Consider the following 16,480-nt stretch of genomic DNA (forward strand, 5'->3'; position numbering starts at 1 on the left):
AACTCACGTCCATCTTTCGTGAGGGAGCCTTTCAAACTTTGTAGTGGCGCTACAAAGTTTGAAAGTGGTAATTGTTGGGAGCTCTCAGGCATTAAAGCGTTCCGTCTTGAGACTGATTTCCATCTATTTGATTATATGTATATAATATTTTAATTGATATTAAATTCTTTTTTTTTCTTTTTTTTTAAATTCTTTTTTTTATATATATAAAGTTTGCCAATAGGGATGTTTCAGTAGTATTGGCACTGGTAGTAGTCGTAATAGTAATTCAGTATTTATTTTTCTTCTAAAAAATAAACTAGTTCAACACAGGCAACCTACTATCCTATGGGATAGGATAGTAATGGGAAAAGGGTGCTAGCTCGCCATCAATCAGAAGCAAGCCACAAGACTTGCATTCACGCTCTCCACAACAGTAGGGTCTATAGTCACAGTCAGGACAGTAGGCTCTACAAGTAGGCTCCCTTAAAGTGGAGATGAAGCAGTGAGCAATGTGATCCTAGTTTGTTTGTTGTGTACCTTGTGTAAGACAGGGTTCTATAATCAAATGTGAAATCTATCTTATTTGTCTGAAAAATATAATATAATATCCCTGTTTTCAACATGGGCGCCGCCATTTTGTTGCTGACGTCATGGCTGACGTCATACCGTGGCTTGGGTGTATACACTCTGGTTAGCTGCCTATATTGAATGGGTCAGTCAGCAGATAAAATGTTGCCTACAAAACAACGGGACCGCGGTGGTTCTGTTTGTATTGCTCCTGGCTGTTCAAACTAATTTTACCATGTGAGAGAGAGGAAAGTTGGTTAATTTCCACAAACTACCAGTGAAAAAAACAGTGTTGTTGACATGTTGGCTCGGGCTGCCTGCACCCAGACGGCGCGACCAGCCTGTTGGACAGGGAAGGAGGATCTGCAGCGAACACTTCATTGCCTCGGATTATGTTGTTGGGGTGGGATGTTTGTCCAGAAGACCACTAATCAGCTGAAGCCGGACGCGGTTCCCTCGGTCTTCGACAGACAGAAATGTACACAACAAATCGTTTTTTCTTAGAAACTGCTTATTTTTATAACGTGACTTCTTCTGTGGCTTATCTAAATACTAATGTGATGCTATGAATATGTATTTATCGCACTGCTTCATCTTCCCTTTAAAACGCTAACGCTATTAAAAAAAATACAGTGGAGGTTAAAATAAGAATAGACTTGGCCTGAAAAAAGAGATATTTTTTTGCTTTAATCCCTGAGCTCTGATGCGCTGATCTGACGTTGGCGTTCTCCGTGGCTCCGTGTTTTAACTTATAACTTTGCTCTTGGTGTGGTCCCCAATGATCCACCTTTGACTAATGCTCCATGTGTTCTCAACGAGCACCAGTTTTTGACTTGTGCTCTCAATGTCTTCTCAACAAGCACTAGTTTTCAACTTGTATAAGGGTTTAAACTAACTAACTAACTTATTATTTTTATTTTTTTAAACTTTTATTTATAGCATTTTCAGCTTTTTCTGGCCACGCAGGACCGAGAGGGAGAACGGGAGGAGAGGTAGGGAAGACATGCGGCAAATGGTCGCCGGGACTGGGAAACGAACCCGGGATGACTGATAAGCGACTCAGCGTGCTATGTGGTGTGTGCTACTGGAACGCCCCGGGCTTAAACTAACTTGACTAAACAAAACGATAAATCTATAAAGCCCTGAGGAGGCTGAAAACCGGCTAGAACATAAGTTGACGCGTCTGTGGCTCGTGCTGGATACTCGTCTGGTCAAATTATTGAATGTCCACAAGGTCCGTTCCAATAACACCCCAATGGGTTTATTTGACCACATAATTACTGAATGCACAATTTGCATGTAATATAAGTAAACGCTAGTACCTTCAAATGAACAAACAAACACTATAAACTACAAACAAAACGATACACCAAACAATGATAACGTGCCGTGTCGATGGTCAAAAACTGTTGGCTCTCTGCCGGTAACCAAAACACACCTGCCACACCTGCCTGTCATCAGTCCCATTACCCACTAAGTAGCCACGTAAGTCACCTACTGGTGAGCAACGGGAACTGATGCCACAAACCCAATTTGGCAGGCACAATGTATACAGGCAGAAATCAACATAAATACATAAATCCAAACAAATACATAAAATATAACATATGGCAATACAACCTCTAATAATGTCGGTTTTGGCTTCTACACCCCCCTTTCTTTTCTTATCTGTAGTGTTTTATATCTGATTCTGGGTTTTTTCCCTTGCCATAGGTATCTTGATAATCTATCCCACTCTATAAATTGTTTCGTGGGTATCTCCACCAGGAGGGTCTGGAACAGGTATAACAATCTCGATAGTATATTCATCTTAATTGAGTCCACCCTGGAGCTTAGACTCGGGAAGGGGATCAGGCTCCATCTTAACACTTTCTTCGCCAGGCTTATGTACATCATTATACCCCTCTCTGCCAGCTCTATTTGTCTATGGAGAAGTTCCCCTTCTTTGCAGGGCTATAACTTTTTAAATTGTATTGCTAAATTGACATTACTATGGCCCATTCAAAGTCAAGACAATTATCTATCGTTCAGGACGTAGGAACGTTATGCTTTTTCATTCACATATTCATACTAAAATACGGTCTAAAGTATAAATATGTTTTTATCGTTTTCTGCAGCTTTCTCCAGAACGTGATTTATAGCCCTAAATGCATTATATTGATGATCAAATACAGTTTGATAGCGATCTGCGCGAGATAAAAAATGTCAAATGGACGTGCTTCTAGAAGTTACTACTTATCATCTGATGTTGACCGGATGGGGGGGGGGGGGTCGTTTATAATTCCGTGGCCAACGTTAGATGATTCATCTAGTGTGGGTGATATGATCATTAGAGCAGTTAGTATCGAACACATTAAAAAAAAACACTAAAACTCACCGTAGCTTCCTCGTAGCGTTGGGCGATGAGCGTAGAGCAGAAATATTCCTATTATGGGATGTTGAAATATGCGATCCATCTCCAGGTTGTATAATAGTATATACGTCCAAATCATGTTGTTTATCGAGTTATTGGTAACGGATTGCTATCCATTGTGTCTAGCTCGAGTCCTGGGACTATTAGCGAGTGATCGGACCGAATTGGAATGAGCACCAGCTTCCGTTTCCTCCTGTTTCCGGTTTGGGCGATCCGCCGATCGGCCACCCGATGGCGCTCTTGAACCGTTGGAGAGTTGAGAGGGGATCAACAGTAGATCTCAAGTCTCCGGGGGAGAAATATGATTGCGATCACAGATTTTTGAAATATTGATCTCAATGACGTGTTACGGCGTCATTGGCAGAATTAGCATGGCGGGGAATGACGAGTTTAGGCGTCTCTGGCAGAGAAAGTGTTAACACTTTGGCGACCGCTGGGCTGCGTCTAATATAGTGGTTGAGGACCAGGGTTTGTCAACAGACCGGTGTCTTTTTGTACAGCTATATCTATACTTTATAGTATTGCTATCTGTCCATTCTCATTGTCAATTGAGTTCATAAACCGTCCCTTCAAAATGGCTTAAAGAAAAAAAAAAGCATCAATAGGTTGTCATTTTATAGAGCCGTGAATATAAGCTTTATCGCAGATTGAGAAGCTAGTGAAGGGCTACATCTGTTCCTCCCTCCCCATCAACCTGGACCCTCTGCAATTTGCATATCGCCCCAACAGGTCCACGGAGGACGCCATAGCCCATGTGCTGCACACAGCAGCATCACATCTGGACAAGAGGCAGGGGAACTATGTGAGAATGCTGTTCATCGACTACAGCTCAGCATTCAATACCATAGTCCCCTCCAAACTCATAGCCAAGCTCAGGGACCTGGGCTTGAACTATGACCTGTGCCAGTGGGTCTTGGACTTCCTGACGGGCAGACCCCAGGTGGTAAGAGCCGGCAACTGCACCTCCTCATCCATCACGCTCAACATAGGGGCCCCCCAGGGCTGTGTTCTGAGCCCCCTCCTCTACTCCCTGTACACACATGACTGCGTAGCACAGCGGAACAACAACACCATCATCAAATTAGCTGATGACACAGTAGTGGTGGGCCTGATCTCTGCCAACGACGAAAGGGCCTACCTGGAAGAGGTAGAGAACCTGTCACAGTGGTGTCAGGAGAACTGCCTCTCCCTGAACGTCAGCAAAACAAAAGAGATGATTGTGGACTTCAGGAGGTCGGGGGTCAAGGACTACAGCCCCCTCAGCATCGACGGGGCACCGGTTGAGAGAGTGAACAGTTTCAAGTACCTCGGAGCCCACATATCCGAGGACTTGACATGGACCACACACATTGACAGTGTTGTGAAGAAGGCACGACAACGCCTCTACTTCCTCAGACGCCTAAGGAAGTTCCAAGTCAGTCAGAAGATCCTTAGGAACTTCTACTCATGTACAATAGAGAGCATCCTGACCGGCAACATCACCTCCTGGTTTGGGAATAGCACTGCACAAGACCGTAGCAGACTACAAAGAGTGACACGTTCAGCCGAACGCACAATTGGAGGGGGGCTTCCCACCCTCCAGAACATTTACATCAAGCGGTGCAAGGGGAAGGCTAAGAGAATTATTAAGGACTCGAGCCACCCGAACAACTGCCTCTTTGAACTGCTGCGGTCAGGCAAGCGATACCGGAGTCTTAAGGCGAGCACAGAAAGACTCAGAAGAAGCTTCTATCCCCAGGCCATCAGGCTGCTAAACGAACAATAATCGCTAAACGAACAATAATCACTATGCAACAACCATCAAATGCACACAGCACACACATCCACACGCACACACTCACTCAAACAAACAACACACTGCAGCACCCACTCTCCACACTTTAGATCACACAAACACACTTACACTTTATATTTATTGATAAAGGATTTGCACTACAACTCGTACACCTACTGTGAATTGTACCTAAATTGCACCTCGTCCCATTTCTCCATTTCTGCCTTGCACTATATAGTATTGTATATTAGTACACTGCACAGTATTGTATATTGTATGGTAACTACGTCTATTCTGCATCGAACATTGTACATATGTCTAAACTGAACACTGTGACCTCTTTTTTTACTTCTAATTTTACTATGTTTTTATTTCATACTTATCTTGTCTTGCACAGTCTCTGGAGCGCAACAGTAAGAAGCATTTTGTACAAAAGTATTCTGTACTTCTGTATGACAACTATTAAAGAAACTTGAAAACTTGATTTTGTCTCATATATTTTCTGGAAAGCTAGTTATGGAGCTAATAACTGCTAACGTTATATTCAACGGCATTTCCGTTTTATATATGCTAAAGAAATAACTCGAACTGCATATGATCCAGGCTGTCCCAGAGCATGTATGCATGAAAGGGGGGGGGGGCGGGGGATGTCGTTTAGTATTATTGATTACCAATAACAGTGTCCGTGTAACTAGCCAAATTCACTGATCGGCTGCTTGCGTTTCACAGCAAGCTCCGATCCGGCTGTAATTTAGGTGAAAAAGGTCTTACCGTGAGCCTGTGGGATACCCCCCCAGCATTTCCCCGTTATCGATCGGCATCTGGTAGATCGATATGTCTGAAAAATAATCGATATGAATGAACAGAGGTTTATTGTAAAATGCGGCTTGCATCTGGCCTACGCGGTGGGTCTGTTCGGGACACCGAGTCTGAAAATGTTTCTTTTTACCTGGGAATTGATACCGGTACCCAACGGTACCTTTTTTCTGTACTTTACTCTGCCTCTCTGAAGTAAACTTCACAACACACAATCTAAAACCCATTACCTCCCTCTCCCAAACTGTTCCTACAACAATTTCTTTTATGTTGCATGATCATGTATATTTATTTTGTATTTTTTTTGTGTTTTTAAATATCAACATTATCTGGCAATCCTCAGTAAATACTATCAAACTCCTCTGATGTCAGACCAGATATTAGACGCGTGCGCACACACACACACACACACACACACACACACACACACACAGAAAAGCAGAATGGCTTAAATGATTTTAGAATACTTCAGCTAATGAAGTTAAATGTTTATTATCATCAACTATCCAGTTTGTTTTTATAGTGCAACGTTTTTCTACTTTTCTACATTAATTGAACCAGTAGAGGGAGAGATGACCCCCCCCCCCCCCCGAGCCCTGCTCCCCCCACCCTTTCCTTACTCAGCTCAGATGTTTTCTCTGTCTTGAGCAGGGTTAGCTAGGAACAGCTTTCTCAAGCTTCGCACCTTGGGCATGGAATGGGCTACAGGACCATTATCCACTTAGACACCCCGGTCTCTCTTGGTGAATTTAAATCTGTATTACATAACTTCCTACAAGAAGAATGTTGCTGATTTCTGTAGTCGGGTCCCTACTGCAAAATTACTGTATTACCCTGTATTATACACTTTTACTATCATGTAGACTATTCTGCTTTGTGTTTTTGTGTTTACATGTGATGTATTGTATATTGTATACATGCACATTTATTATGTTCTTGTGTGATGTATCGCAAATTTTATTGCTGTGTGATGTATTGCAAATGTTATTGCGGTCATCTTGGCCAGGTGTCCCTTGAAAAGGAGATCTTGTATCTCAATGGGACTTCCTGGTAAAAAAAAATTTAAAATAAAAAAAATTATTGCAGGCTTGGCGATTTGATAATTGCATCATTCCAAATCGCGATTTTGATAAAAAAACGATTAATCGTGCAGGCCTATTCAGAACATGAACGGTTCTTCAGAACATAGACTTCTCAGTGGTGTCAGTGGACTCATCCACATGCAGCTATGGAAATGCACTGTGCATCTTTTTTTATTCTATCACAAAGCTGTTTAATCAAATCACCAGCCAGTATTTCAGTTATTCTGGTTGCTGTGCGATCTGAGGTGGATTTGCGTTTGTTTGCCTTCAAACATGGTCTCCATCACTTCAGTCATACATTATTTTATTATGTATGCATCAGAGAGAGAGAATGGCTTCTTGTGTTTAGCCAACACCCATGCCACCCATGGTTGCTTTTTCTCATTGTGACATAGATTTAACAATAATTCTGCTTACAGCTTGATATGATGATTTCATTCCATTTATTTGTGTGGTTCTTAGCACTGAATTTTGAGGGAAGGTTGCATCAAAATAACTGTTTTGTTTCGTAGTGGCGTTTCAAATTGCCACTCTTCACAAGAGCTACCGTTTCTTGGCATATTATTAGTCACATTGGTTTGGTGCTGGACTCAGGATGAATGCATATTTTTCAGTCCATTCACCTTTGAATTGCAGTCTACTTTTCTTTTACTGGCCATCTTTGAAGATCCCATATTTTTCTGCTGCCTGCCTGCTGGCGAAACTAGCTACATTTATCTCACGGAGATAAAACTGTTAACACTTTGAGTGCCGGGACACGTCTTCTCACGTCTTTGCTGGCCATGCTAAAGTTGCCGGGGGACGCTGTACAGCGTCCTTATATCAATATTTCAAAAATCTGCGATCGGATTCATAATGTCCCTCCGCTGGCCTGAGATCCACCAGCAGGACCCACTGAGCTCTCTGGCGGTTCAGGAGCGCCATCTGGTGGCCGATCGGCGCAACCGCTTAACAGGAAGCGCAGTAGAGGTTTTGCTGGTCGGCCATATTACTTCCAGGCACTCGGTATAGGTTCCGGCACTCTAGCTCGTCACACTACATAGCGATCGATTGCCAATAACTCGATAAACAACATGATTTGGACGTATATACCATTATACAAGCTGGAGATGGACCGGGTAATAATATATCCCATAATGATAAAATTTCTACTCGACGATGATCGCCCAACGGCGCGCGGAGACTGGGGTGAGTTTCAGCGTGTAACGTTACCGTCTTCGATAACTGATATTATCTGTTATTCTGTTTATTTACATTGAGTACAGCTTGTGTTATATTACGTTTTATTGTATTTTCTTGTATTTTTCTTTTTTTATGGCCATCTTGGTCTATGTCATTTGTTAAGTAATTGGTAAAGTATATTATTATATACTTATTGTTATGTGTCTTGTAAGCCCATATGGGCTGGGCATACATCTGTATGTAAGACACGAAAATAAAAAATATCAAATCAAATCAAATTATCAACATTTGACCCACATTAGATGATTGGTATAACGCTGCCCACGGAATTATAAACGCCCCCTCGCCCATCCGGTCAACATCAGATGACGTGTAGTAACTTCTAGAAGTACGTCTAGTTGGAATTTTTTATATCGCGCTGATTGCCATCAAACTGTATTTCATCATCAATATAATGCATTTGGGGCTATATATCACGTTCTGGAGAAAGCTGCAGAAAGAGATGAAAACATACTTATACATTAGACCATACTTTACTATGAATATGTGAATGAAAAAGTTTAACGTTGCTACACAATGAACAATACATATAGGACTTTGAATGGGCCCTAATAATGGCAATGTAGCAATAGAATTTAAAAAGTTATAGCCCTGCAAAGAAGGGGACTTTCTCCATAGACAAATAGCGCTGGCAATCTATGGTATATCATTAATTTAACCTTAGGCAACCAAAGTGTTAAATGTATTATTATTATTTTTTTTTTTTTTAAACTTCATTTTTTTTAGCGTTTATCGCTTTTCTGGTCAAGCATGACCGACAGAAACAGGTTGAATGGGATATAGATCAGGGGAAGACACTCAATACGGCGGGTCCGGGAATCGAACTCGTGTACCCCAGATCCGTGACGAGCACGGTTGTCCCCGACGCCGAAATAGCGCCGAGATACGCGGTGAGCTACGGGAGCTCCCCAAATGTATTATTATTATGTGCGGCCTTACTCATGTGCGTTCTACAGAGGGCGATGTAGTATGTCCAGTACGTGATGTCACTGACGTCTCCTTCGCATTCCTGTTCCGGTCTATTATTTGTTATTGATTGTTGTTGATATATATATAGCGGCACCACGACCGCATTTCGCCCCGCCTGAAAAATAAATATGCCTACGAGGCTAAAGATGATCTGAGTCAACCGAGTTCTATTCAATCGCCACCGCAACGCACTCCGTTTAACAAAAACTGGGAGCGAGGTTACTGTAGATGCACTGTCAACTCTCTGCTCTGACTCGGACTGAAAGAGACGACACGCATTCCGTGAAGACCCGCCCTACTCTGCCTCTGATTTGCAGACTGTGGGTGGGAGGAGAAACTCTGACGGGACGCTGAATGTGATTGGACCAGACCCGTACACAGACAGACAGTGGCAGTGCAGCCGGACAGAGCAGAGCACTGCTCGCAGAGGAGATAGCGAGGATGCATTTGCCTTCCACTTTACTTGATATCACTCCGGAATCACGTTTCAACCAAGTCACTAACGTAACGTTGCTGTCATGAGCCTGCGCTATGATAGCCTACAAGTGATCAAATAAATAAAACTTCTAACTCGCGCAACGACTCGGCAACAAGTTGCGCGCGGGCCGCACTAACACTAAACTTTGATGTCAAGTAGGGGGCCGCAAAATATCATCGGGCCGCGAGTTTGAGACCCCTGGTCTACAGATTGCGGCGTGTAGTTCCTCTATTGTAAATTTTCGGTTATCAAGTCATTATTTTGATCTGCTGTTACTTTGAGACATTCCTCTCCACTCTGGAGTTACCCAATCTCAAAGTTGTTATCTAATTTTGGTTGAGCGTACAGTGTCTTATAGAACATTTCAAAGTTCTGTTGGATTTGATCTAGTCTGCATTCAATTGCTCCCGTTGTGGGATTCCTTATTTTATATATTGCATTGTCTGCTTGTTGTTTCCTTAATCTATATGATAGCAGTGTAATTGATTTCCCCCCCACCTCGTAGTATCATTGTTTTGTAATGTGTTTGTTATAGGTGACGGTGCTTATGTTTATTATATGTGACAGTGCATGTTTATTATAGGTGACAATGCATATATGTTTAAAATTTTCTTAAATTTTTTACACATGACAGTGCATATGTTTATTATAGGTGACAGTGCTTATGTTTGTTATAGGTGACAGTGCTTATGTTTGTTATGTGACAGTGCTTATGTTTGTTATAGGTGACAGTGCATATGTTTGTTATGTGACAGTGCTTATGTTTGTTATAGGTGACAGTAGGGCTGACCTTCGATTTTCTTTTGGAATTCGAAGCTTCGGGGCCGAGATTCGATTTTAATAATACATTTTTATTTTTTATTATTTTTATGTTGTGTGACTTGTACAGCACGTTGCTCAACTTTTTCAGTGTTGTAAAGTTTAAACCTTTTTAAATCTTAGACAAACTAAACACTTTGCTTCCATGAAATATTGTAAGCCGTCATTTGAGGCTTTATAAAAGCAGCACAATGAACACAAATCTGTCAGTGCTGAGTCCGACCTCGTCTTAACAATGCTTGTTGTAATTAACAAAGCGAGGCAGAGTTGATTTCGCACAATTCTTAATTTTTCTTTACATAATCGAATTTTATTTTCATATTCGAATCCCATGCCCATCGAACGAAGCTTCGAAGTATTTAAGACAGCCCTAGGTGACAGTGCATATGCAGTGCACCTGGAGCGTAACAGTAAGAAGCATTTTGTATAAAAGTATTCTGTACTTCTGTATGACAACTATTAAAGAAACTTTAAACATATGTTTGTTATAGGTGACAGTGCATATGTTTATTATAGGTGACAGTGCATATGTTTATTATTGGTGACAGTTAGGGATGGGTTCACATTTGAACCAATACGGTACCGGTACCTGTGAATCGATACCGGTACCCAACGGTACCTTTTTTCGGTACTTTAGTCTCAAGAAATTTCATTTACCTACCTCAGTCGTGAAAAAAAAGAAATCCAAACTTCAAATAACTACAATTTCGGCTTGCCATTGCTCCGACTGCATTGTTGTTGAATCAAGTCAAATCCTAGGTAAGCATATATTGTGCGTGTGAAATAAGTAAAAAAAAATTCTCTCGGTATCTCACTTGAATCGATACTCGGTAGTACCGACGTGTTTCGGTTCGGTACCTCAAAAATACCGAATTCGGTACCCATCCCTAGTGACAGTGCATATGTTTGTTATATGTGACCGTGCATATGTTTGTTATAGGTGATGGTGCATGTTTGTTATATGTGACCGTGCATATGTTTATGTGACAGTGCTTATGTTTGTTATAGGTGACAGTGCTTATGTTTGTTATAGGTGATGGTGTATGTTTGTTATATGTGACAGTGCTTATGTTTGTTATAGGTGACAGTGCTTATGTTTGTTATAGGTGATGGTGCATAAGTTTGTTATAGGTGACGGTGCTTGTTTGTTATAGGTGACAGCGCATGTTTGTTATAGGTGACCATGCATTATGTTTATTATAGGTGACAAGACACTTGTTAAATAGTGTAGAGCATCAGGAGTTAAAATTAACAACCTGTATCTGTGCTAATTTACAGAATCCATCTTGGTAAATGACAATCTGCAGTGCCCCAGAATATTAACCTTGAAACAATCATTTGTGGCAATGTTAGTAAATCTGGTTAGTAAAAGACTAAATGCTTAGAAATCGGGTGGTAGACTGAACACGTTCAAGAATTTCCATGAAAGGATTTAGGTTGCTTCTTGTAACTTGTGCTCCATCTAAACCCTGTCAGGTGCCAGTGGTGATTGGTCGTCTTTATGAGCTGCAGCGTGAGGATGACCGCAGCCGCCACAGTAACACCAAAACACCCCAGACTCTCACCCAAGCCTCCAGTACCACACCCACTGACCAGCAGGAGAAGGAGGGAGTGGAGGAACAAAGAGAGGGGGACGAGGAGGAGGAGGAGGAGGAGGAGCAGGAGGAGGAGCAGGAGCAGGAGGAGGAGGAGGAGGAGGAGGAGGAGGAGAAGGAGGAGGACGACGACAAGGACAATGAGGAGAGGGAGGGAGACCGGAGTAGATTAAACTTTAATGCAAAATCCAAACCATCATTCTCATTAGGATCAGCACAGAAAAACAGCAGCTGTTCTGGTTTAGCCCGACTGCTCCCCGACCCCGTGTACCAACCCAGCCCTGACCCGGCACTGGGGGAGGTGGAGGGGAGGCAGGGAGGAGGAGGAGGAGGGAGGAAGAAGGCAGTGAGAGAGAATGGAAGGAAGGCTAAACACAAACTCAACTTCTGTTCTTCTGCTTCTGGGACAAATGATAGACCAGATAACAATGGCAGTGACCAGCTGACCACTAGCAGCACCTGGTCAGAGATGAGCTCGATGGTGATTGGCAGTAACTACTGTCTGTCACCACTGAACCCGGCTATGGAGCAGAGGCTGATACTGCAGTATTTAACTCCACTGGGAGACTACCAGGAGGTAAGAACAAATTATTTAAATTAGTTAAGTTCCTATTGTTTTAGGCCGTTTTATTTACAATATGCTTTGGCACTACAAAAGTATTTACAATATGCTTTGGCACTACAAAAGTATTTACAATAATGTTTTTGTACTACAAAAGTATTTACAATACGCTTTGGCACTACAAAGCGTTGGAAATGGGGGACCCTGATGTAAACAAGACAAACGTCTTTCTCTGGTCTGCATCCCCTTAACACATTGTGCGCCAAGAACGGCGTAAATCGTTATTGCCCGCCATGCGTTGAACGCCAACAACGGCGTATCACGTGTTTGGGATCAATATTTCATTTTTTCGCCATGGCATTCATAATTCATCCAGCCTCCCTCCGGATCGCAGCCGGACCCTGTTCTGATATTGCAACGCCTCAATACCGCCGCCTGGTGGATTGTCGGGCGAGTTACACTCACGCCAAACCGGAAGTGGCGATCGGTGCATGGAGGAAATTCCTCCGCCAGAGATATATTGTGGCGTGGATCAATATACACACTCGAGTGCATTTGGATCGCTTTCGAAACGCAATCATCGATATGATTTCGGCATTTATTGTGTCATACAAACCGGAAATGGATCTAGCAGATCGACGTCAAATAATTGGGATATTTTTCCTCCAGTCTCATCGGCGAACGGTAAGAGGAAACTAACGTTACTTTCAGCTTGATTGTCCATTTCTTTGTTTGCAATCCATCTGATCAATATATCAACCCATACTAAATGAAGCCAAGGAATTATAAACGAACCCCCCCCCCCCCCCTTCCTTCACGCATGATGAAGCATAATGTATACCGATCATATACATTTGAATTTTTTAATATAGCGTGTATAGGAAAGAAACGCCTATCGAGGGCCTATAACTAGGGATGCACCGAAATTTCGGCACCGAAAGAGTTTTCACCGAAAATATATCACGGAAACAGAAACAACCTAACAACCTCGCGTGTTGTTGTGATGATGTCGCGCTGTCGGGAGTTGCGCTGTTTCTATGTAAACTCTGTGCGCAACGCGTCCAATAAATGCGTCTTTAACATGCTTTTATATCCTTATTTACTATATGCCCGTCGCGGTAGGAGTGATCTAATATGCATATTATTCGCGTGTTGTTGTGATGATGTCGCGCTGTCGGGAGTCGCGCTGTTTCTATGTAAACTCCAATAAATGCGTCTTTAACATGCTTTTATATCCTTTACTATATGCCCGTCGCGGTTAATCACTGAGTGATCTAATATGCATATTATTCAGAGCGAGAGGGGGGGGGATTGTGTTTCTCACATTGACGCTGTCTGTCTGTCGCGCGTCTACTGTGCCGAGTCAAGCGAGCACATTCAGCTGGGGACTACAAAGGTGCGCTCAGTAGAGCACAGATGTCCGCTGCGGCAGCCAGAGAAAAGATGGAATTAATGTACTGTATGCATTCAGAAGTGCTGAATAAATGTTTTATGGACCCATAATAGTGATTATTTATTATTTAAGTTAAGTTTTGCCATAATCATATATTTTTCCATAATCATAATGTTCCACAACATTGGTAAAAAAAATCTATTCTATGAATCATTTTCGGCCTTTCGGCTTTCGGCCAACTGTTTTCTATTTTCGGTATCTGTTTCGGCCAAGAATTTCCCATTCGGTGCATCCCTACCTATAACTAGCGTTTTTGGAATTACAGCAGAAAAGCTTAAAAACATACTTACCGGTATATTCTCGACGGTATTAACACAACAATGTATGAATGAAAAAATATAACGTTCCCACATCCGGAACGATAGATACCCGATGTTGAATGGGCCATAGTAATGCAGATATAGCTATAATATTGAAAAAGTTATAGCCCTGCAAAGAAGGTAAACATCTCCATAGGCTTACAGCGGTGGCAGAGGGGGCATAATGATGGGCACAATGCATGGCGCCCAATGTGTTAACAATTGTGTGTATTGAGCCGTACTGTATTGTACCCATTCTGCAATCTGTTAAATAAAGTTTTCATTCATTCACAAAAGTATTTACAATATGCTTTAGCTTGCAAATTTGACCAATATTAATTCTGCATAAAATGGCCAGTGACCAAGCTACTTCCCCACAATATTTCCGGATAAAGTAGTCAAGCTGCTGGTAATTTTATGTTTGCAGTTCTCATGGCAGTTAGCTTAGCATCTCACAGCCACTTCTCAACCAGGAGACACGTCGTGAGGAGGACTGAATTGAATACGTTCACTATGTCAAATAATATTCCTCTCTTTCTGTCCCTCAGTTATTAGCGGCCTTTATGCAGATGGACACCAGACAGTTGTTGATGAACTATGTGGACCTCAGACTGACCAATGACGTTCAGCTCACCTTTGACGCTCTGCTGGTAATAATATCCCTGTATGCTCAAAAAGTGGATTCAAATATCATCGCCATTGTCCCCCTAATACACCCCCCCTCTACCTCACTCCCCCATCAATATCTAGTACTTAGCATCCTTGCTCCTGCACAAGAAGTTTGCAGCTGAGTTCATTGCTCACGGAGGGGTTCAGAAGCTGTTGGAGATCCCCAGGCCTTCCATGGCTGCCACCGGTGTTTCACTGTGTTTATACTACCTCGCCTACAACCAGGATGCCATGGAGAGGGTAGGACACACTCACACACTAGGGATGTAACGGTATGACATTTCACAGTACGGTATCTACTAAAATAATATATATTATTAGATCTAGTGCAATTTAATAATGTATATTCAATATGACTAGCAACTTGAAGTGAAGCACCTTTCCCCTGGCTGCTACGAGCGGAGCTGTGGATAGGTAACCCTTCATTGTAGTGGCGTGCGGTGCACACAATATACATTTATACTGTGGGTGTGGTATTATAGCGAAAGGTTTATGGTTCAGAACCGCAGATGCTTGATACTGTGGTATAGATTATTGCTTGATACTGTGGTATAGATTATTGCTTGATACAGTGGTATAGATTAAAGGCAGGCATTTGAGTAGAGGCAGGATGGAAGCTACTTGACACTGTGTGTGTGTGTCCACCTCCTAGGTGTGTATGCTTCCAGACAGTGTTCTATCAGACATGGTGTCCTATGCTCTGTGGCTGTTGGAGTCGTCTCACGCCTCGGGTTGCTGCCACGCCACCATGTTCTTCTCCATCTCCTTCTCTCTCCGAGCTGTGCTGCAGCTCTTCGACCGGCAAGATGGCCTCCGCAGGCTGGTCAACTTGGTGAGCTCTCCTGTAGGGCTGTCACATTATTTTAGAATTTCGAATTTACATAAAAACACGAGATTCAAACTTGAAGGGAGAAATTCCAAAAAAATAAATAAAGTATAATATTATTATAAAAAAAATATCAGGTAATATAGGTGAGACGGTGCTGAAAAGAATGATACCAAACATACCATGGTAAAAAAAAAAGTAGCCAAAACTTTGAAAATAGCTTAGACTATTTTTAAGTTTATTTATTTTTTACACTGGAATTCAAATTCGAACTTGTCTACAATTCTGCAACAAATTTCTAATTTGATATTTTTTTCCGCAAATGTCACTAACTCACTCCTAGTGGTGGCTTGGTGGTGGACATGGCCCTTTGTGTAAGACCAGTTCGATCTATGACCCCGTCTGTCTGCATCTTTAGAGTTGCATGGCATTATTTCCATGTATACTGCATTGTGGACGATGGTATAGTACAAATCCATACCGTTGCATGGATCCAAGACGGTATACATTAATTTCCGGTATACAGTACTTCCCAGCCCTACCAAGAACGTATAATGCAGCTCTATAATGGACTCACTCTAGGATATGGTGCAAGGGATGAATTTATGAATTGCACCATATCTAGTTGCAGGTTGATAACACCTACATGTCTTATAACAGTTCTGTGTGTGTCTCTCTCTCTATTCCCCTCCCTCTCTGGCCCTAGATAAGTACTCTAGAGATCCTGAGTATTGAAGGCCAGGACTCCATCATGACTGACGACCAGGTGTTCTCTAGCCGGCAGACGGTCAAACACACCTGCATGGCCCTGCGCAGGTATGAGGAGCCCATGAGTAATTTGATACATGTCTCTTGTATACACCTTATATCTGTTGTGTACATGTGTCTGTTGTATACACCTTATATCTGTCGTGTGCACTCTCTGCATCTCTGT

The 16,480-nt window shown here is 42.2% G+C and overlaps 1 protein-coding gene across 1 annotated transcript in view; it reads left to right on the plus strand.

Moving 5' to 3' along the window:
• Positions 1-16,480, plus strand: part of LOC311229665 (DDB1- and CUL4-associated factor 1-like) — a 91,279-nt gene that overhangs the window by 11,635 nt on the left and 63,164 nt on the right. Inside the window, exons 7-12 of the mRNA XM_084315740.1 lie at positions 11,619-11,753; positions 12,039-12,314; positions 14,600-14,701; positions 14,802-14,960; positions 15,373-15,552; positions 16,253-16,362. Coding sequence (XP_084171866.1) covers positions 11,619-11,753; positions 12,039-12,314; positions 14,600-14,701; positions 14,802-14,960; positions 15,373-15,552; positions 16,253-16,362 — 962 coding nt within the window. The remainder of the gene's footprint in view (positions 1-11,618; positions 11,754-12,038; positions 12,315-14,599; positions 14,702-14,801; positions 14,961-15,372; positions 15,553-16,252; positions 16,363-16,480) is intronic.

The sequence above is a fragment of the Notolepis coatsorum genome, assembly GCF_963971535.1.
Source record: "Notolepis coatsorum genome assembly, chromosome: 6".
NCBI classification, from domain to species: domain Eukaryota; kingdom Metazoa; phylum Chordata; class Actinopteri; order Aulopiformes; family Paralepididae; genus Notolepis; species Notolepis coatsorum.